At 45.3% G+C, this 22,896-nt stretch overlaps 1 protein-coding gene across 1 annotated transcript in view; it reads left to right on the top strand.

Annotated features, from left to right (window-relative positions):
• The window catches only part of Slc25a13 (solute carrier family 25 member 13), a 166,978-nt gene that overhangs the window by 30,839 nt on the left and 113,243 nt on the right, over positions 1 to 22,896 (top strand). The window contains exon 3 of the mRNA XM_075953627.1: positions 10,086 to 10,228. Coding sequence (XP_075809742.1) covers positions 10,086 to 10,228 — 143 coding nt within the window. The remainder of the gene's footprint in view (positions 1 to 10,085; positions 10,229 to 22,896) is intronic.

Raw genomic sequence — 22,896 nt, 5'->3', positions numbered from 1 at the left:
TTCAGAATGAGACTGCACCTGAGAACTGTCTCCTCCCATTTTATATTCCTCTCTAGTGCTGGGGTTAAAGGTGTGCTTTGCTACCATTCAGTTTCTATGGCAAACTAATGTGGCTACTGGGATTAGAGGTGTGTGTCACCACTGCCTGGTCTGTAAGGGCTGTTTTACTCTCTGATCTTCAGGCGAGCTTTATTTATTAAAATACAAATGAAGTAACACTATATTCTAGGACACCCAGTTCTATATAGTAGAGACTCTGTCTCAAAAAGCAAAAACAAACCCCAGTGCCATTGTCTTTGGCTTCTCGTCAGTCCTCATTGTTCAGAGAGTCCGGTTTTATCCCATGCTTTTTCAGTTCCAGTCCAGCTGGCCTTGGTGAGCTCCCAATAGATCAGTCCCTCTGTCTCAGTGGGTGGGTGCACCCCTCACGGTCCTGACTTCCTTGCTCATGTTCTCCCTCCGTCTGCTCCTCATTGGGACCTTGGGAGCTTATTCCGGTGCTCCAATATGGGTCTCTGTCTCTATCTTCATCCATCGCCCGATGAAGGTTCTATGGTGATATGCAAGATATTCATCAGTGTGGTTATAGGGTAAGGCCATTTCAGGTTCCTTATCTTCAGCTGCCCAAGGCACTAACTGGGGACATCGCCCTGGGCACCTGGGAGCCCCTCTAGGTTCAGGTCTCTTGCCCACCCTAAGCTGGATCCCTTAATTAAGATATATGCTTCCCTGCTCCCATATCCGTCCTTCCTTTATCCCAACCATCCCATTCCCCCAAGCTCCCCCATCCTCCCCTTCTCACGTTTCTCTCCCCATCTCCCCTTACTCCTATCCCACCTCACCCCCAAGATCCCAATTTTTGCTCGGCAATCTTGTCTACTTCCCATATCCAGGAGGATAACTATATGTTTTTCTTTGGGTTCACCTTCTTATTTAGCTTCTTTAGGATCACAAATTCATAAATAAACGACTCAATGTCGTTTATTTATGGCTAGAAACCAATTATGAGTGAATACTGGGGTTTGATCCTACTTCATGGTCTGGCTTTGTGGGAGCCTAGCCAGTTTGGATGCTCACCTTCCTAGACCTGGATGAAGGGTGGAGGACCTTGGACTTTCCACCTGACTGCTCTTCGGTCTGGAGAGGGAGGGGAAAAGGAGAGGGGGGAGGGGGAGTGGAGTGGGAGGAAGGGGAGGGAAATGGGAGGATGGGAGGAGGCGGAAGTTTTTTTTCCAAGAAAAAATAAAAAAAAAACCAAACAAAACAAAACAAAGGGGCAGCCTCTTTGAGATGTGCATTGAAGCATTTATAGACGGCAGTGCCACGGTAGAGATCTGCTCTGGAATCTCATCTCTGGTGGTGGACGGAGATGAGTGGCATTGTGATAAAAATTTGAAATTAGGAAATGGAATATTAGCCTTATTTCACTATTTTTCCCTACTTTGTATATTTGAATGTTTTCATAATGAAAACCAGGAAAAAGTACTTAACATATTGACTGGTGTGCACTGCCAAGCACCTGACATGCTTAGATTTGACTCAGTAAAATTCTTGAAATTAAAGGATGCAAATACAGGGAAAAACGGGCTGAAGAGGTGGCTCCTTGGTTAAGAGGCTGAGGGTGCTTCCTGCTCTTTCAGAGTGCCCAGATTCAGTCCCAGCACCGATTCCAGGCAGCTCAGAACTTCCTGTTACTAGTTCCAGTGCATCTGACAGTCTCTGCACATTGAGGGCACTTAAACTCACACAGGCACACAGATATATACATAAAAGATAAATAGTTAAGACACACACACACATGTGTGTGTGCAGGAAACACAAAGATCCCAAAAGAAAAATTGAATATAGATATTTTCCAAGGAGAAAAGAAGGTTAAGTTTGCAAGGATGTTTGGAATTTATATATATTTTATACACACACACTCTACCCCCTCTCGCTCCCCCTATACATTTGCTTGCAGCCAAGAAGAACCAGTACAGAATATTGTAAGGTAGAGAAAGGATCACCAGTGATGGAAATCAAGAAAACGTACGCCTTCCTTATGTTAATGTCTAGGGACTGGAGAGGTGGCTCCAGCTGGTCCAGGGAAATCCCCAGGGAGGGTTGGAGCTCTGACCCACCACGGGGTGGGGGTGGGGTTCTGTGCAGATGGGCCTCAAAGCTGGGTTTGTAATCTTTGGCACTAGCTAGGAGACTACGTGACTTTTGAATGAGGGTTTTTTATGGTTTAAGAGTCTGAGGTGATGCGGGGGAGGAGATGGGTAAACGAAGAAAACAAAATCAGCAGTTTGTAGAAGGGATTTTTGGATCTGGCACAGGGTCTGGTGACCTCATCAGGACGGAACAGTGTGGGACCAACCCAAATCTGCCTGGGCTCAGCGCGCGGAGGAACTCCTATTTACTGTCTGGTGTCGATGATGGCTGTGGTGAAGGAAGGGGTGAAAGGAGAAAGAGGCACCATGGGCTGTCAGACTGGACCTGTAGGGCTGAGCAGCTGACGTACTGCAGACCTGTCTACTGTGTCTCTTCCTCTTCATGAGTTTTTCTGACTTGATCTTCTCTCTAGTGAAAACTCTGTGGGAAATGTCCCAGCCATCTCTGTGAAACTAGGCAGGAGGAAGGGTTCTGTTGCAGTAGGAAGCATGGAAAGGAGCCCCAGCTGAGCTCTGGATGCTAGGTGTCTGGGTCATAGTGTTGGCAGTCCTGGAGATGAGCGAGCCATGAACTGGCAGATGGGGGAAGAGAGCTGGCTCCTAGAGAAAGGAAGTGTCCGTGCTTCTGGCTTTGTACCGCACGATTTTGAGAAAAGTGAAACGCAGTCTGTGTGCCCACCCCTCTCTGAGGTTGTCTATTGGATAAATCACGACTCCTGTCCTTAAATATTTCACGGTGTGTATTTAAGAAGACAGAACCTTGATATGGTTAATCAGTAGGACACAACATTAATTTGCCGGGAGATTTTGTGAGACCAGCTGCATCTTCCTGTGGAGGATCATCAAAGGGGCAGAAACAAGGTTTGAGCTGGGATTGAGAAAGAGTAGGTGTTTATCAGCTACAGAAGTGTATGACGTTTTTTTCCAGACAAAGAAAGTATCATGGACACCATAGTTTAATGGTCCAGTTTTGGGCAATGGATAGAGGGTGACTGGGCTGTTGTACTTGATTGGTAATATGCCGTGGTAAAACATTCACCTTGAAGGCCATTCTTGGGGAAAGTGGCAGACAAGGTTGTTTTGTTTTATGTATTTATTTGGGTTTATCTATGTGGCTTTGGAGCCCCTCCAGACCAGGCTAGCTTTGAACTCACAGAGATCCACCTGCCTATGCCTCTCAAGTGCTGGTATTAAAAATGTTCGCCACCATTGCCTGACTGGTAGCCAAGGTTTTATCTGGATGTGGAAGTTGAACTCCAGACAGTCAACTTTGGTTTTAACCCCAATATTGTGAAGGTTTTCTGTGTAGCACCTTTGCTGTAGCTTCATGTTACTTTACAGAGATTTGCCATTGAAGTCAGGTGCCATGATGGATGTTATTTGAGGGTGAGCAAAGGAGAAACACGTAGACGACTGTTCGGGAGCAGCTCAGGGTAGCGCAGGTCAGCCTTCCAAGCACACAGCAGGCAAAGAGACCAAGTAAGCACACTGCAAGGGTTCTGTGTGCCGAGGGGAGGGGCTGGTGGGGAGAGCGTGAGGAGGTTCGGCAGAGAAGAGGACCATGTGGAGGCCTGGGGAGGCTTTGGGAGAAAACCTCTCTGGGCTGAACTTGTTTATTCTGCAATTTTCAAATTTTGAATTTTTAAAATATGACTGTTAGGGAGGGTGCCATGCAGTACAGGGTGTGGGAGCGAGCAGGGTTGGGGTGAGCATCATTGCAAACTTGCCATGACAGTCAACAGGTGCAGGGTGTTGAAAGTTTTCTGAGTACTTCAAGCACCTGGAGGCTGGGCTTGGGGTTGGGCTAGTTTTGTGGCTGTGAGATGGCCGACCTTGAGAATGACCCTTTTAGACGTCCCAGTTAAGCTCTTGGTTGCAGGAACAGTGAGTAGTGAGGTAGCTACCTAGGGATACCTTGAAGGAATAGTTGAAAGGGATTGGTCTTTGTTTGTTAGGAGTCAGGGTCTCAGTACATTGCCTTGACAGTCCGGAGACTCACTGTGTAGACAGGCTAATCTTGAACTCACAGATCTGCCTGCTTCTGCCTTCCAGGTGTTGGGATTAAAGGTGTGGACTTCCGTGTTCAGCCTGACTGACCTTTTATAGTGGAGGGGGCTGGCTGTGTGACTGTGTCTACTATGCACAGAGACACCCGTCACAGAACGGGGAAGGGGGAGCTCCAGAGGATGAGATGTGTCATCTGCAGAAATGGGGGCCAGATATGAGGAAGAGGATGGACGACCCAGTGACCGTGAGATATATGTGGAATTTTAAAAAGTAGTTTATTTATTTTTATTTTATGTGCATTGGTGTTTTCCCTGCGTGTATGTCTGTGTAAAGGTGTCCAGTCCCTTAGACTTGGAGTTACAGACAGTTGTGAGCCGCTATATGGGTGCTGGGAATTGAACCCAGGTCCTCTGGAAGAGCAGTCAGTGCTCTTAACTATGAGCCATCTTTCCAGCCCGTACATGGAATTTTAGGATTGGGCTGGCAGCGGACGCGTGGCCTGCACCAAGAAATGTTTGTAGGAAAACTTGTTTGAGGGTCTTTTTCCTTACAGCGAGTTTTCATCATTGTTGAAGATTTAGGAGGCTGTGACTGTTTATCTCGCCATACAGACGTCCCTTTCCCTCTTCCTTCAGTTGTTTTCATATACAGGAAATAAAATACTGCCTTGTTTAGTCCCCTCCTACAGTATACCATAAACAGCAGAGCTGTTTCTCTCCAAGCTTTAAAACTGTGCTGTTCCTAGCTATGACTGATGCCTGGTGCTTTATCTGTTTGTTCTATAATTGTCTGTTGGGTTGCCGCCCCTCATTGGCTATCACAGCGGCAGTGAGCATAGGACTCGCCCCACCCCTCTTCTGGTGCTGAGTTTTGAACTCCGCCCTGCCCCTTCTAGGCAAGCAGGCTGCCCTTGGTGCTCTCTTGTCCGTGTATTTTGAGTCGGAATGTGGAAGTCTATCTTTCCACATTTATGTTAGCAATTTAGACTATTATTTTTGAAAAAAACACCCCCTTTTCCAGTTAGTGGAAAAATTGTATGTTATTTAAAATTTTCATTTTAAACACATAGCAGCATATTAAAATGAAAGCCTTAGGATGCTTGAATTTTAGCTTTTTATTGTGACAGTTTCAAACAGAAATAGAATTGGAAAGCAAATACCTATATGATTAGACTTTAATTTAAATGAATGTTTGTCACATTTGTTTGTACACTTTCACACATACTTTGCTAACTTATTTCTTTGTTCGTCATTTATTATAATTCACCTCGGTGCTCAGTTAATAAGCACACTTTCGTTTTTACATTGTGGGCCCGGTGGTTAAGAGAAAGCCAGTGATCCCTGATAACAGTGAGTATCAGCCATAGGTATTCTTATTCTGTTTTGTTTTCTTCCATCCTTGGAACAGGGAGCCAGAGGCAGGTGATGTCCTGGTGTGCACAGGGATTCTCTGGCTGAGAGAATGTCAAAGCGAATTTGCCTTTCAGCCCCAGGAAGTGAGTGACTCCTGGCGAATGCCTGATAAGGGCTCTGACTCAGGTCCTCACTCCCAGCCAGGGAGGAGCAGGCCAGATAGCGTGCCCTTGTGGAGGGCACTCCAGGGACAGGTTCCTCGTTCAGTGTGCTGTGAGCAGAAATATAAAAGAATTGAAAGAATTAAAACTACCCTCAAAAAACTGGAAGAGAGAGAGGGGCAGATGGATCTCTGTGAGTTCGAGTCCAGCCTGGTCTACAGAGCAAGTTCCAGGACAGCCAGGGAGGGCTACACAGAGACACCCTGTCTGAAATATTGGCAGAGAGCTATGGATGGTGCTCTAGAGATGTGGCGACTCTAAGAGTCTCTTCCTCAAGGACAACCAGGCTGTCTTTGTCCACCTCTGTACAGGCTTTGGTCTGTGTCCATGGTCCAAGAAACAACCTTTGACGTATGTACTTGAACCCCAAAGTGAGTCATCCATGCCTTGGACGAGCCTGTTCTAAGCTTAATAAAACTGTATTCTGTATCCAAACGAACACTTTATCACATTTAGTTTATCCTCACTATTATGTTGTTTTATATTGCGCAACTGACAATATGACAGTAAATTATGTTTCCAGCTATTGGGCATCATCTGGGCTTTTGGTGTTCTAACTCATTTCGTTGGAGATTTCCTTATGATTGAAATTGCTAAGTCTGTGGTTATTTGTGTTAGGCGCAGTTATAATAGACGTTGCCCAGCAGTTTCCTAAAATGTCAGTTTATTTATTTATTTAAATACATCTACTTAAAAATAGTTACCCAAGGCCGGGCGGTGGTGGCGCACGCCTTTAATCCCAGCACTCGGGAGGCAGAGGCAGGCGGATCTCTGTGAGTTCGAGACCAGCCTGGTCTACAAGAGCTAGTTCCAGGACAGGCTCCAAAACCACAGAGAAACCCTGTCTCGAAAAACCAAAAAAAAAAAAAAAGTTACCCATTCTTACATACATTGGTGTTTTGTCTGCATGTATGTCTGTGAGGGTGCCACATTCTGCAAGCTGGAGTTTCAGGGAGTTGGGAGCTGCTTTTGTGGGCTCTGGGAATTGAACCCCAGATCATCTGGAAGAGCAGCCAGTTCTTTTGACCCCTGGGTCATTCTCAGGGTTATCAGTTTATTTTTACATAACTAGCATGTGGGAGGTCTGCTTTTTTTGTTTTGTTTTTTGGTTTTTGGTTTTTCAAGCCAGGGTTTCTCTGTAGCTTTAGAGCCTGTCTTGGAACTAGCTCTTGTAGACCAGGCTGGCCTTGAAATCACAGAGATCTGCCTACCTCTGCCTCCCGAGTGTTGAGATTAAAGGCGTGCGCCACCACTGCCTGGTGAGTATTCTGCATTTTTGCCAACATTCATTATCTTTCACTATTGTGTGAGTGAGTAGTGTAGTTCACTGTAGTCTGATCTTGCATTTCAGAGAAAAATGTGTCTAGGGTCCACAGCTTGACAATGATTCCAAAGGTCATTTGGGGAAAATTCGAAGGGCCAAGAAAAGCTCCGGGAGAAAGTAATACAACATTCTGAGCCTTTCATTGACTCAAAATATATTTTGAACGCGTTTTTATGGCCAGGGAGCAGTCTGGGAATTTACGGAAACAACAATGAAAACACAGCCAAAACGTCCTGTCTTGACAGAGCCCTCCCTGCAGTTGCAGCAAGTAAGAGTCACTGTTCCCATGCAAGGACAGGCAGGTCAACAAGAAAGGATGGTCCTGGACCATCTCCCACTGATCAGAACTGCCAGACCTTCCTGTGTTCATGGTGATGTTCTTGGCAGCTGCAGAGTGCACGCTGGCCCAGGAAGCCATTCCAGCCTGTCAGAACTGAAGCTGCAGTTGGAGCCGGCGTCTCCATGTATTCTCTCGTGACCATATGAAAATCTATGAGTGAAAAACATGCATCCCAAAGAGTAGGGAAGGGAGAGACTGGTTTGTGGGCCTGGAACAACCAATAGATGGAGTGGAAGAAGCTACAGTTGGAAGAGCCTTCTGTCAGACCACACACAGACAAGGCACCGATATGCTAACGGCCAATAAAGATGTGCTCAAAAGCCGGGAGAGAAACTGTGTTGGTATTTGGCCTCGCGATGAGAAAAGACTAGCTTTCTAAGGTCAGAAAAGGAACAGAAGCATTTACAAAGGGGGGAAAAAGTCCTTTAGACTCAATTACATAAAAATGTCAAAGCGAAAAAGTATTTGAAACAACTCTGACCCTGGAAGGGGGCGAGAGCATCTTCTCGCACTGTTGGTGGCAGAGTAGATTGGTAGAGTCGTTTCGGGAGAACAGTTTGATAATAAGTGCCGCTGCCTGCAAGTTCTTGTCCTGTAACTCAACAATTTCTTCTTTTACTGGGTCTAGTTTTTGAAAATAGTCAGGAATTTGTACAAATGTGATATACAAGAATGGCTATCTTCGGTTTCCTTACAAAATAACCCGAACTGGAAATAATCTAAGTGTGTACCAGCAGGAGAAAAGTTAAATTGTGTTTTACAGTAAATTAATCACTATCATAGGGTTATATATACCTTGGTATAACCAAACTATAGGATTGCTGTCATTAGCAGTGACAAACATACCCTTCCATTTCAAGCTTGTTTGTCCTCATTTGGGGAAAAAACTCAGAGTAAATTCTTTCTTGCCGATGTCCCCTCAGCCCTGAACTAAATGCCGCTGAAGGATGGTGGCATCATGGGCTCTCTTTTTCTGCACTTTCTCTCTGTGAAACATGCTTAGAAGATGGAACCCTACCATTTCCCACAGCCAGGGCTGGACGAAAGAGAATCCTCGTTACATCCCTGATTTGGGCCACACCAGCAGCAGATGCCAGTCAGTGAAACAGAGGATTAAAGGAAAGACCTTTACAATAGCAAAAACAGAGCCAGTGGAGGGGTTCAGCGAGTAAAGTTGCTTGCCACTAACCTGATTTCCTCAGTTTCACCCCCAGGACTCGGTGGTGGAAAGGAGACTTCTGACTTCCACAGGTTGCCCTGTGTTTTCCGCATGGATGCTGTGGCATGTGCATAGAACGCATGCATACATACATACATATACACACATGTACATCATACATACATAAATGTATTTAAAAAGCAAAACCAAAAGTGTGCTTATTATGTTCTGATCATCGTTCATACTGTATTTCATTATTATCTTGTTTGCTTCATACATCAGCCAATTGGAGCTGGTAATATTATTATACCCATTTTGCAGATGAGGCCTCAGAGTCCAGAAACTTTAACTGTCAAGATTGCAATATTACAAAGTCTGTTATTGCCCCTCATTGCCCTGGCTGCTGGTGCGGTTCTGATCACCTAGGAAGCCCTGTGCTCAGGCATATTGTTCTCCCCTCCCTTTGCTCCTTTGTCTTTGGAAACGGGAAATCTGCCTCTGCCCCACAAGGATGCCAGCCATCCTGTTTATTCTCAGCATTTCCCAAAACTTGGGTGTCCCTGGAACAAGGCACAGCTAAGTCCCTCTTGCCTAAACTAGATCAAGTCCTAGAAGAACACCACAGAGGGGAGTCCTGTGCCAGTGAGTTCCTGTGTAACGCTGAGTGAGAGGAAGGAGGGCAGATTTAAATCTGCTTCTGATATAGGGAGCGGTTGTGTGGCTCCCGACAGCACTCACCTCAGTCTGCCATCGTTTCTCGGAGACTGGAAGCCTCCATGATCTGTTGACAGATGAACCAGGTCTGCTAGCATTTGAGTGAGTTATTTGTACAGTCCAAGACTCAGGAACTGGGCAGACCCCAAGCCATCAGGGACTCCAGCAAGAGGGTGGAGGGAGCAACTTCTATAAAGTGCTTATCGGAGCAAAATAAAGGAAATAGGTTTGATGGGCTAAAACAGAAAGCCAGAGTCCCTTTATAAGCTTCAGTTTTGTTTCTGTGTTTGCACTGCATTGGGCTTTGGTTTCCCACATAGGAACGCAAGGTGTAGGAGCTGCCTCACTACAGCCTCCTCAAAGGGGATTCAATGCTTCCCAGCTGATCCTACCTTAGGCAGGACATGTTATCAAACTCACGTGCCTGGAACCTAACACTTCCGAGACTGAGGTAGGGAGTTCCTGAGTTTGAGGCTACCGGGCTTCATACCCTGCGTGGGCATTATTTTATGTTCCCTAGAAACCTTCCCTTTCCCCAAGTCATGACAATCAAAATTGTTATCAGACATTACCAAATGTCTCCTTATGGGGGAATAGCCACTTTTGAGTGCTACTGATAAGCATAAAACTTGAGTGTTTAAATTCTTTCCTTGAAGTGACGGGTGATAATTGCCTTTTGAAGATGGCATTAACATATGTGATTTTTATCTTTTGAATGTTTGTGGCCTTTTCAGTATTGAACATGATTATATACTTTTAAGAATCAGTTATATTAAATAATGTCTCTTACCTCTTTTTCTTCTTTTTTTTAACAGTATGCAAGCATTGAAAAGAATGGTGAATTTTTTATGTCTCCCAATGACTTTGTCACTCGGTATCTGAATATTTTTGGAGAAAACCAGCCCAACCCAAAGACTGTGGAACTTTTAAGCGGTGTGGTGGATCAGACCAAAGATGGGTACGTGCACTTGTGGCTAGCTTCCTTAAGTCTTCTGTTCACTCCAGCTTTGTTTTGCTTAATAATAAGTAGCTCACTGAATGTCTGCATCCTATATAGCGCCAAAAATGTTTTTTCTACGTATTCATCCATCATTTTAGAAATAATATCTTTAATATTCATTCACGAATTGTTTCACAGTTGGTGATTCCATGTTTTGAAGACGTGTTTATACCTGCATGAGACTGTTATAACTGAGGTGGTGTGAACATGTATGAATAATGTATTTACATATATGTTGCATGTCTCAAGATAGCAGTAAAATTATGAACTTCAACATGACTCTGTGAACATAACTTCTATTGTCTTTCCCTCTGTCCACATTGTCTTTAAAATTTCACATGTGGTAAAATGTCATTGAAATGGGAGACAGAAAAAAAATCTCATGACTCTAAGTTACCAAGGAAGTTGCCTGGCTGTAGACCCCATTGAATAGCCCTGAGCAGGTGCTCTGCAGAACACCCTTCACCTTGTCCCCTACCTTATGTTTCCTGTGTGTCTTCTCTGGAATTGGTAATCTGGCCTTATTTGATGGAGGAATCTTGGACTTGTGTAATTAAACGTGTTGAGTTGAAAAAGTTATCTGGGTGAACCTAAATTCTATCACAAGTGTCTTTGAAGGTGGGGGCAGAGGAAGATTCGACACAGGGCCCCGGTATTATATGATTGCAGAGCTAAAGTCTGTGTGAGGCATCCCCAACCAGGCGAGCCTGCAGCCACCCAAGGCTGCATGAACCTAAAATGGAGCTCCTTAGAATCTCCGGAGAGAGATCCCATCTGGCCTTGCTAATACCTTTATTTAGGACTTTGGAGTTTCTGAACTGTAATAGAATTTATTCCTTCTGTGTTCAGTCTTCCGATTTGTTGTAAAGCTTGTTTTGTTAATTTTTAAGTGACAAAAATATTTATCATATACAACTATTCAAAAGTATGCATAGTAGAATGGACTAATCTTCCTAGTTAACATATCTTTTACACTGTGTGCTTCTTTTGTTTTTGTATTCAGAACACTTAAACTTCCATTAGCGATTTTCAGGTGTACCTGTGTGTTTTTAATCATAGCCCCACAGTATCCAAACTGTCTTTTGAAAATACTTTGTTCTTTGAACATAAGTCACTTTGACGCTTCCTCCCCATGCCAGCCCCTGGTAATCACCATCCTGCACTGTCTGCTTTCATGGACTCTGATGTTTTTAGGTTCTGCTTATGGGCGAGAACTTGCGTCCTTTGTTTTTCTATGCCTGGCTTATTTCACTTAATGTTATGTCTTCCAGGTTCGTCCACATTGTCACATGTGATAGAATTTCTTAAGGTTGACTACTATTCCATTAGGTGTTTATAGGAAATTCTTAATTCACTCGTCCGTTGATCGATGCTTGAGTCGACATCATCTTGGCTATTGTAACTAACGTTGTGGTGATCGGGGGAGAGCGCAGCAGTTTCTTTAAAACGCTGTGTTGTAATTGATTGTCTCTGGGAAACTAGAAAGCCTATAGTTCTTAAAGAATTTTCATTGGTCAATGACCAGCTTTTTCTACAAAAAACATCCCTTTCTTTGCCCAATGGTACTTTTTGACTGATCGGCGTTCTGTTAAGCAGCTACTCCTGGTAGCAGCTGTCTTTCCTCTGACTTGGGGTTGCACTCGGCAGCAGAGTTGAAATCCTGTCATCAGCAGGGTCTCCCTATCTGGATGTGAGTCTTGCGTATCTGGGGTACAGCATACAGGGATTGGTGGGAGAGGCAGGCCATGAGGATGAGATTCTCCACAAGCTGTGGAGAGCCACCCAAGACTGGTTTGAACCAGGAAGTTGGCATGGTTTCTTGCAGGGCAGTGGAATCCCCAGTGATATTTTTTGTTGTGTTTAGATTTTTTTTTGTTCTACTGTCTTAATCCATTTAAGGATGGATTTAATCAATTTCTGAAGGCCCTTGAGGGAGATGAAAAGAGATTTTGAATGCCTGGGGATGGAGGCCTCTGGTTTGGGGGCTTCCTGAGTGAGGGAGGCTTTGCTTACATCTGAGGAGGGAGAAGAGATGGATTTCAGGATTTCTCAGGGCCCAGACCCCCTTAGCTAAGCCATGTAACTAAGCAGGGTGTCCTACTGTTGGGAGCTGTGAACCCCCAGATCCTGAATTTCTTGTAAACAACTTGTTTTCCCCTGATCTGAGTGCCTACAGCTGCTCTGAGCACGAGACCCTCAGGAGTTCCTGATGGCAGGGGAATGGTTTCTGCTGTGTTTGGCTGGGGCGTGGCTATCCCTATATAAGCTGCCCCTGGACACAATAAAGGGGGCATTCTTGTATCAAGGATGACCTGTGTCTCTGTCTGTGAGGCTTTGTGTGTTTCAATCTCCAGCCCCTTGCCCGGTTCACAAACTCTATGGTAGCACATGGAGCGCAGACAGTGTGGTACGCTACATCCTACCAGCTGCTGGGTGTGTATGGCTTCTGCTGGGTCTTTTAGACTTGGTGACTGTAGCTTTTGATTAGGATGGAAACTGTGCTGTGTCTGTCATCTAAGTATAATTTTCATATATAGCTCATACTTCTTATCTCCGAAGAACCAGGTGGAAATCTTATGTTGGTCCTCATGAGCTTTGCCACACATTTCTGATTGTTTGTAGTGATTGTCTCATGAGAGCAAGCTAAGACCAAAATCTTCGTGACTAAGTGGGGCTCGGATGAGCTGGGGTTGGTGAATGATTTCTTTTAGCTGGCTACCTGCAGTAGATGCTGAGCCCTTCCTGTCAGGGGGCTCAGATGACATTAGAATATCTCATAAATCATTGGCTTGCTAGGATCGCGTATAACTTTCCCATAGGCAGCTGTCCCTTGATGGCCACGCAGTTAAGTTCAGGGCCCTCACAGGATCCAGCCAAGGTCTGCCCATGCTCCTTCTAGAAGAGCGCTGTCTGTGGTTCTTACATGGAACCCATCTTGTTTTCCACTGTGCGTTAAGTCATCATCAGATGACTTCGTCGCTAACACAAGGGTAGGTAAATGGTTTTCTCTCACCTTGTTTAATGACAAGAAAGCCCCTGGTATGGGTGCATTTTCCTTTCTGAGTGTTTGCTAGCTGTCACGGTTGGTTAAACGTTTAGATTTAGGGCCCACGGACACAGACGGCCAACTGTTCATGCTTTCCACCTTGGGTATAGAACCCTGTGTACTCCGAGAAGATGCGCTCTGTGAGAGCAGACTTGGGGAGTGTCAGGTACCCTGGTGTCCCGTGAAGGGGCCCAAGGTAGAGGCTACCTTCTTATCAGCCCCCACCCCCCACTTTATTGTTCTCAGCCCTGGGCCAGCACTCCCCCCTGAGGATTGTAGGGTGTCAGAAAAGGTAGAGAACAAGGGCCATGTGGCTGGTGCAAAGTATGTTGCTCCTTTCCCATGTTCACCGCTTCCTTCTTAGTGACGAAAAATATAGCCTTTTAAATCCTTCCCAGGGCGAAGGAGGATATAATAGTGTTGATGATAAAATCATTTTTATATACCTGTTTTCACTTTGTGAGGCTGTGGTGAAGAAATCCAGGCCTTGGCCACACGCTGGGAGTTAATGAGGTTTACAATTGGCAGTGCTTAAAGAGTGTTAGGTAATGTATTTAAACATCAGCTGTTCACAGGCTGGGCTGCTCAGGTCTTGGAGTCGTCCCATTCAGCAGAGGAGACCTTTCTGTCTAATGACGGTGGACAGGCATTTCAGGCAAACACCTGAAATTCATAATCTGCAGAATTAAGCAAAGGCATCTTTTTAATTAAAAAAAAAAGCCTTGATAATAATCATCACCAGTCAAACCGAGGAGCTTAAATGTTCTTGGTAGTCATCAGACTCCCAAATTAATCTACCAAAACAAAAGGCCTCATTAAGAGCTCTCATTGAATCAGCGTTATCTTCTTTCTCTTTCTGTGGATGTCTGATTAACCCCCTTTATTTTTGCATTACTCACTCCATGTTTAATATTTGATGTCTGAAATCATAGGGGTGCATGCAATGTGGTGGCTAGACGCTGTCTACAAGGAGTAAATTAAAAAGGATTTTTAAAAAGGTTGGTGGTATTATGTTGCTGATGCATTTGAAAATCTTTAGGAATGTCAGATGCCGGGCTCTTATTTTTCTTTTTAATTCCAGAAAGGGTTGATTAATGACTAGGTACTGATTTCACATCTCATTCATATGTACCTACTGCTCCCCCCTTTCTCCTCTTTCTCACCCGAGCCCTCTTTGGGAGAGTTTTTCTGGAGGGGCAGGGTAAGAAATGGCCATGGCTAGAGGGGAAAGGGAGGTCACAGGAGGCTCTTTTGCACACAACGGAAGGCTTGTGATGGGCAGGACTCTTTGGAGAGCTGAGCAAATCCATCATGGAGGTAGGAAAGCAAAGTCATTTTGGTCTAGATGAGGAGATTGGCTTCTTGTAAGAACATGGAGAGTTCTAGAACAAGTGTGGCCAGCAGACCCTGGAAGCCCAACGGTCTTTTCAAGAGTCTAGGTGGTGAGAACTGTTCCTGTACAAAGGAGGACATGCAGCACACGCCTCGGTGGTGCTGAGCAGGCACCTCTGAGACAGAGGAGGCTGAAATGGCCCCAGCTTCATGCGGAAACCTGACCCCACAGCTACGAATCTAAAAGGCGGGGCCTTGGAGAAGTGGTTACACAGGCTGTGTCTCCTGGATGGGATTAGTGATTTTTTTTATGGAGACTTGAAGGAACCTGTTCACGCCTCCCACCATCTAGGGAAAACAGAAGGTACTGTCTGTGCGGAACAGGTCTCCACCAGACACTAAATCTACTGGCGTCTCTTGATCTGCGGAATTGTCAGCCAAACCTTTGTTCATGAGTTTGTTCTAGCAGGCTGAGGGGAGCAAGACAGATGCCAAGGCACCAAGTTGCCTTTCTCGTTATTACACTGGAACAGCAGCGACGGCAGTGTTTTCACTCGAGAATGTTGCTGAAGGACGAAAGTTACTGACTTTTCTCAAGGTCTTGAACATTCATTGAGCAACTAAGTGGGGACATACACATAAGAACTTAATACACTTATGCATTAAGGTTGAGGGAAAATGATCAGTTTTGAGTTAATAGCTGAATTAACATTTTCCTCAAGAATGAATTATTTTATAATAATTAAATTTTTCATGTGACAATTTCTGGATAGTAAAGACTTTCCTAGTGTTACTGGTGATGACATTAATGAAAGTAGCCTTTTAAATATGGTATGAAATGTCCCTAGTGTTCAGAAGATCCACATAACCTAGGGGACAGTATTTCTAGTTGGCCAAGACCTGCTGTAAAAGAACTCCAGCTGGATAAAGGGTCTGCTCAAGCGAAACTACACTGGGTGTCAAGGCAACAGCGGGAAAGATCCACACAGCTTCCACTTCCACGCTGCCACGTTCCACTTCCACGCTGCCGCGAATGCCCAAGAAAAAGCTGCTTGTTAGTATTGCCACTGATGTTACAGCAGAGAACAATACCTCAGTTTCCTGAAAGGACCATTACAATCCTACTTTCTCCTTGCATTGTGAATGTGTATGAACCTTCAACCAGAAGAGCATATCACCACAGTGGTTTTTCACTGAGAAGTTAAAAAAAACTTTCAGAATTAAATGTGCTTTTTTTCACTAGTGCCTTTGTTTAAAAACAGAATTTTTCTTTCCCTTTCTTTCTTCCTTCCTTACTTTCCTTTTTCCTTTCTTTTCTTTCTTTCTTTCTTCCTTTTTCTTTCTTTCTTTTTTTTTTTTTTTGAGACAAGTTTTCTAACACTCTTAGCTGTTCTGGAGCTCTGTCTGTAAGATCCACATGCTTCTGCCTCTCAAGTGCTGGGATTAAAGGGATTAAAGGTGTGTGCAACTACCACCCGGGCAAAAACATAGATATTTTTCAAACAAATGTTTATATTACCATGTAATACAGCTGTTATGAACCTCTGGGTCATGACTTTGAAGGAACCTTTCACAGGGGTAATGTAACATCGCTAGAAAACACAAGTACACATTAATACATAACAGTAGCAAAATGACAGTTATGAAGTAGCAATGAAAGTAATTTTATGGTTGACGTCATCACAACATGAGGATGTACTAACAGGGCCGCAGCATTAAGAAGGTTGAGAAGCCCTGATGCAATCAATTTCTTCTTCTTCCTCTTCTTTAAAGTTTCTTTGAGAAAGGGTTTTCCTGTGTATCCTTGGCTGTCCCGGAACTTACTCTGTAGACCAGGCTGGCCTTGAATGTACAGAGATCCACCTGGCATACGCCACCACTGCCCTTCATGGATTTCCTTTTTTAATGGATTAATATACACACTTAAACCTCTCAGTTTTAATTTCTAATAGTATGGTAGAGATGATCTATATAAGTAAAAGCTAACTGGGGTCCAAGCAATTTCTAGACTGCTAAGGTGTCCCAGAACCCACAGGTTTGATGATTGCTGGCTAGGAAAACAATGGAAAGGAAGGTAGAGAGAGACAGGAATGCTGGGCTGGAGACTGCTGATGAGGTTTAGAACGCCGTTTACTCACAACGTCATTGATTATTTTTCTCTTTCCTGGAAACAGATGAGTGAGTGGGCGGTGTCGAATTGCTGTGTCCAGAGAGAATGAAACAGTAGAGTCGTCTGGACTAGGATGTGTGGATGAGGGAACAGCAAGACTGCACAGAACCCACCCGAGCATCCACCTGGGCATCATCCTAAAACCGAACCAAAGACCCCTTACTATATGTACTAGCTGCCGTTTTCATCACTGTGATGGAAGCAGCTTAAGAGAGGAAGGATTTATTTGGGTTTGTGTTTCAGGAGACTGCGTCTATTTGGCCGCGAGGGCATGGTGACTGGGCATGTCTGTGGTAGTGCCGTCTGCGGGGGCCGCGAGGTCATGGTAACTGGGCATGTCTGGGGGGCAGCGAGGATATGGTAACTGGGCACCTCTGTGGTAGTGCCGTCTGCGGGGGCAGCGAGGGCATGGTAACTGGGCGCATCTGTGGTAGTGCCGTCTCCGGGGGCAGGAGCTCTAGGCTCAGCTTGTTCAGAAGTTGATGGAACAAGATCAGAAGTGGATGCCACCTTCGAGGCTTGCCGAGTGACTCACTTAAGCTTGGTAGTCTGTCCACAATCCCAGAAGGTTCTATGACCTCCCAAGCCAGCACCACCAGCTGGTGACCAAGTGTAAATACGCAAATCTATGGGAAATAGTCCACCTTCAAAAAACACAGTAGGACTGGGTGATTTTCTTACATGTCAGCTGCTCCAGCCCAGGCATGGATAAGAAAGGTTAGGTGTAGCAAGGCATGAGGTCTGGGCCATGAAGACTCTAGAGTAGGAGGCAGCCCATTCAGGTATGGGACTCACAGGGACAATTAGACTGTAGAATATACTTATTTCCTGTTTTTTTGAGGGGGTGCGGGGAGGTGCCTAGTGCTGGGCACTGAACTCTGGGCCTTGTGGATGTTAAGCAAACACTCTATCATTGAGCGATACTCCCAGTTAGATTTTTTTGGGGGGATAGAGACAAAGAGAGGATGGTGAAGTCAGAGCAATGAGAGGCAATGCAAAGGTGTCAGTTTCATGAATTGCATTATTCATTGTGGATGGAAGCTGCTGAGATTGGGGTATAAGGGGAGAGAGGAGGAAAACTGAGACAATGGCCCCAAAGCAAGAAGCAGAAATTGAGACAAGGATTGGTCCTGTTGAAAGCCTAGTTCTGACCGGGAGTGAACAGCTAGAAGGGGTGGGGAAGAGCTCCCAGCAAAAGGGAAGTTAATGTAAATGGGAGGCCTTGGTGTGTGAAGCATCTGAGATTTAAAGAATCAGTAATATATTGCAACTCTTTCGATTTGAAGGATAAAAATAGTAAACGTTGAAGATTCAGGTAGGAGTGGAGTTGGAGACAATGCCAGCTTAGCACCTCAAAGGATGGGTGGGAAGGGAGCTGAGCATGGTGAGGTCAGAAGACAGAATGGGTGCCAAGTGGCGCAGTGCAGTGGGAACATTACTCTGGACCACGCGTAATTAAATCTCAACACAAAATTCGCAAAGAAAGGGAGCGCACCCACTGTTGTATAAAGTGAAGCACCAATCTCTTTCTCTACCATTGTGCGCATGGGAAGAACAGGCTGTGACAGGTACTTAGTTAAAGCAGTCTTCACCAGAGCTGTGAGGGTTTCCTGAAGCAGAGCTGCTCTGGTTTGCATGTCCCCCAAGGCTCCTGTTGGAAATGCCTTCCCAAGGCAGCAGCATTGAGGGTTGGGCTCTTGACACGCGGAGCTGTCAGTGGGCTAGTGATGCGGGAGAGTGCTCTGTGTAAAACCCGTGTGGCTGGCCTTCTCGTCCTCATTGGTGTGATGGATGCTGCAAGAAACCCTGAACAGATGGTGAGGCTTTGACCCAGCCCCCACCCCCAGCACTGTGAGGAAGTGTCCACCTGCTGTTTGTAGATGACCCAGGCTAGAGCAGAGCCTGTGCTAGAGAGGAAACACCGGGGATTTAGTGCTCACTGGCTTTCCCTCTGGTAATTGTCAGCGGGTCACTTCCAGAATGTGCTGCAATGCGCTGCACACGTCAAGTAAGCTGTTGAGAGTAAGGTTTGAACCGCAATCTAATCGAAAAGTTTGCCTTGCCAGGTCGTGGCGGTGGTGGCGCATGCCTTTAATCCCAGCACTCGGGAGACAGAGGCAGGCAGATCTCTGTGAGTTCGAGTCCAGCCTGGTCTACAAAGCGAGTTCCAGGACAGCCAGGACTATTATATAGAGAAACCGTGTCTCAGAAAAAACAAAAAAACAACAAACCCTTTAGGGTCATCAGTTTGGAGTGAAAAAGGCAAGAGTTGAGCGATCTTCCTGCCCCAGCCTCCCACAGGGTGAGGTTTCAGGAGTCTATCCCCTCCCATCCCCGAGCCCAGCCTCTTAATCTTTTCCTGAGCAGTTGTCTGGAGACTTCTCTGGGACGTGGGTTAGTATTAACTCTGAATGACTTACACCCATTCCAGTGAGTAGTAGGGTGAGTTTCAGTTCATGCTAATATTTCTAATTTACAAATAAATTAAACTGACGAAATTAAATTTAAATTATTTTTATTTCTTTGATTTTTCTGTTTTTTTTTCTTTGAAAGTCCTAGTTGTCAGCAGCATTCCCAGAACTGCATCTTTGTTTTATGCAGATGCTCAAAGTAACAACACTCATATCGTTTCTAACAGTTAGATAGTGAATGAAGATTGAGGTTTCTTTCCAGCTGTTTGTGCTTAGACTGTATTCCACGAAATAGATGCAGTTAAGAGATTGCGCCCTAGAGTGTTTGAGTAACTCGTTGCTCTGTGTGGTTTGGCCACTGACTTGATATATGGTTAGGTTCATTTGTTTCAGTTTGTTTTCAATTTTTAGGCATTGCTTTTTTTCCCCTCTCTTTTTTGCCCTTGGACCTAATTGCATTTTGCATATGTAAAACATATGTTCCCGAAGTCCAGACTGTAACAGAAGAGAGGTCTGCTGTGAAGCCTGACTCCTGTCTCTCCTTTGCGCCTTCTCTGGAGTTGCTCTTTCTCCCTCTACAAAACATTTCTCTTCCTCAGTGAGGGAATTGATATTAATATTCGTGTTCAAGTTGGCTTCTTATTCATATGGAACAGACAGAGAATAAGTGCTCTCTCCCCCCACATACCCATGTCACACATCACACACACATACAGCCACACCTACACCACAGCCCCCACCATATGTACACATACCACACACACACCACACACACCACACACACACCACACACACACATACAGCCACACTTACACCACAGCCCCCACCATATGTACACATACGCACATACCACACACAACCACACACAGATATCACACACACATACACACAGCCACACATGCGCCACAGCCACAGCCCCAACCACATGTACACATACGCACACACCACACACACACACCACCATACACTACCCACACCGCATACATACACACCACATAAACTCATACACCACACCCTCCCCCATCACACCCTCCCACACGCAGCATACCCCCACATCACACACATATAGACACCCCACACCACACCCACCGACACCCACACACACTTCTCTCTCTCTCTCTCTGGAGAGAGTGCTTATATGCTTACGTGCATATGTGTTAGGTTCTCCACAGAAAGAGTTAGTAGTCCCAGGCTTACTATAAGGAGTCAGCTCCCCGTTATGGTAGCTGAGCCATCCCATGTCATCATGCCCGTGTGCAAGCTGGAGACCGAGGAAAGCCGGGATGTTGTGGTAATTCACCTTCTGAGGCTTGTGAGCCCTTGGAATAGCTCTCAGACTGGGACTGCGGAGATGGTGCAGTCAGGAAAGTGCTTGCCACACAAGCTCGAGGCACTAATGATATGTAATCCTAGCACCCACATGAAAAAATGACATGGTACTGTGTGCCTGTAGTCCCAACACTGGAAATGCAGAGACAAGGGTTCTGCAGCTTGCTGGGCACCTAGTCTAGCTGAATCAGTAAGATCCTGAGAGACCCTGTCTCTGGAGAAGGATGGAGGAGGACACCCAATATCCTCTGACTTTAACCCCTGTATGAACATTAGCACACAAATATATAAATGCAGATGTTCTTTCTCTCCCCACCCTCTCTCTCCCTCTCCCTCTCCCTCTCCCTCTCCCTCTCCCTCTCCCTCTCCCTCTCCCTCTCCCTCTCCCTCTCCCTCTCCCTCTCCCTCTCCCTCTCCCTCTCCCTCTCTCTCTCTCTCTCTCTCTCTCTCTCTCTCTCTCTCTCTGTCACACACACACTCAATCTTGGTGAATCCATGTTCCAGCTCAAGTGTTCAGCTAAGAGCCCATGGTCTTCTCTTTTGCCCTCACGTGTTTGTTCCATTCAAGCCCTTGGTGATTGGATAATGCCCACCATATTGGGAAGCAAGTCCATCTAGGAAAATGCTAATCTTATCATAAAAATCCCCGCATGGATGTACTGCAAAGCAGTGTTTCGTCTTGGCTCTCCGAATGCTAATCAAGTTGACATATAAAGAGTTGTTAGGACTGGACACAGCATGACAGGTACTAATTGCCTTCAGAATTGTTCCCGTATTCCCGTTTGCTCACCAAATGCTTCTTAGACTTCTTTTGATGTTACTGTTACTTTTACTGGTGTAACATGCATATATACACACATACACACATACACACATACACACATACACACGCATGCACAAGACTTCTGATAACTCCTTCCACCAGGCATGGTGGCTCTTTCTCATGGAAAAGCATCCCTCATGGGAGGAACACTGGCTGCTGACATAGCACATGCATCTTACTGGGTTTCTTAAATCGGGTGAGACCTTAGGCCAGTGGCCTGCACTCCCTGAGCCTGCTTTGTCACTGAGGAAATGGTGTTACATCTTGCTTGGTGTTACATGCTTGATGTTGCTCCCAGGGGCATGTGGAGGTCCAGGTAGCTTCCACCTCAGTTGCCCCACGAACAACCTCTGCTGATTCCACCCACTGCCCTGCCCTCCAGCTTCTGCCTGGGGTTTTTCTGGACCTCTCATCTAAAGAGGTGTCTGTTCTGGCCCTTGCAGTGAATTTCTTTGCTCGTTCATCCTTCTGCCGCTCCTCAGGTTTCTCTTGCTGTGGGAGTGAATTCGCCCTTGTTGAGTCTGCAGCAATCTCCAATGATAATATTAGCCCTCAGGCCGGCACAGTCGCCCCTTCGCGCCTCCGACAGTACTTTCTGTCTTTTCTCTCCGCACTGCGTCAGCCTGATCTTCAGTCTCACTGCCTGCACCATCTGGACTCCTTTTCTGGGTCTTCTGCATCTCTCTGGGTTTCACTAGTATTTTCTGGCTCTTCATTTCCAGTGTCATATCTTAGATACTCAAAACTTTGGTGTTCTTCCGTCTTCACTGCCTTTCCCTCCACTGAAGTATCACTCTCTTTTGTTCCCAGCACACCTGCAAGGGAACGGACGCGGAAGCATTGAGGGTGTTCAGAGTCTTGGCCTTCATCAGATCATCCCTTCTGGTCCCTGATCTGTGGCATGAGTTTGCCTAGTTTGTGCCTTCTACAGAAGAGTTAAGAAAGCGCAGCTGTGCCCCTCTCCTCGGTGCACATCATGCCTCAGGCTAATTTAGAATTAGTTTTTAGATTCACTAAAAAAATATAGATTTTCACTTCAGAAACAAACTAGCCAAGCCTTGGAAGAACCTGAGGGATGGCTGAAAATGCAGTTCAAGATTTCTGATCTGATCCCAGCACTTGGGAGGCAGAGGCAGGTGGATCTCTGTGAGTTCGAGACCAGCCTGGTCTACAGAGCTAGTTCCAGGACAGGCTCCAAAACCACAGAGAAACCCTGTCTCGAAAAAACAAAAAAAAAAAAACAAAAAAACAACAACAAAAAAAAAGATTTCTGATCTGTTTGTCTGCTTCAATGTTTTATGTATTTATTTATTTTTGAAGACAGGAAATGAAAAGCCACTAACTTTAGAGATGAACGAGGAAAGGTTGAAGTTTCTCTTCTGCAGTAATTGTATCTGGAGAGAGAGTAAAAGCCACTAACTTTAGAGATGAATGAGGAAAGGTTGAAGTTTCTCTTCTGCAGTAATTGTATCTGGAGAGAGAGTTTTCAGAGTCCTGTAGTTTAATTTGCTTTGC

The sequence above is a fragment of the Microtus pennsylvanicus genome, chromosome 19 (genome assembly GCF_037038515.1).
Source record: "Microtus pennsylvanicus isolate mMicPen1 chromosome 19, mMicPen1.hap1, whole genome shotgun sequence".
Taxonomy (NCBI): domain Eukaryota; kingdom Metazoa; phylum Chordata; class Mammalia; order Rodentia; family Cricetidae; genus Microtus; species Microtus pennsylvanicus.
The sequence above is the reverse complement of the archived record's forward strand: the minus strand, read 5'-3'. Positions and strand labels throughout refer to the sequence as shown.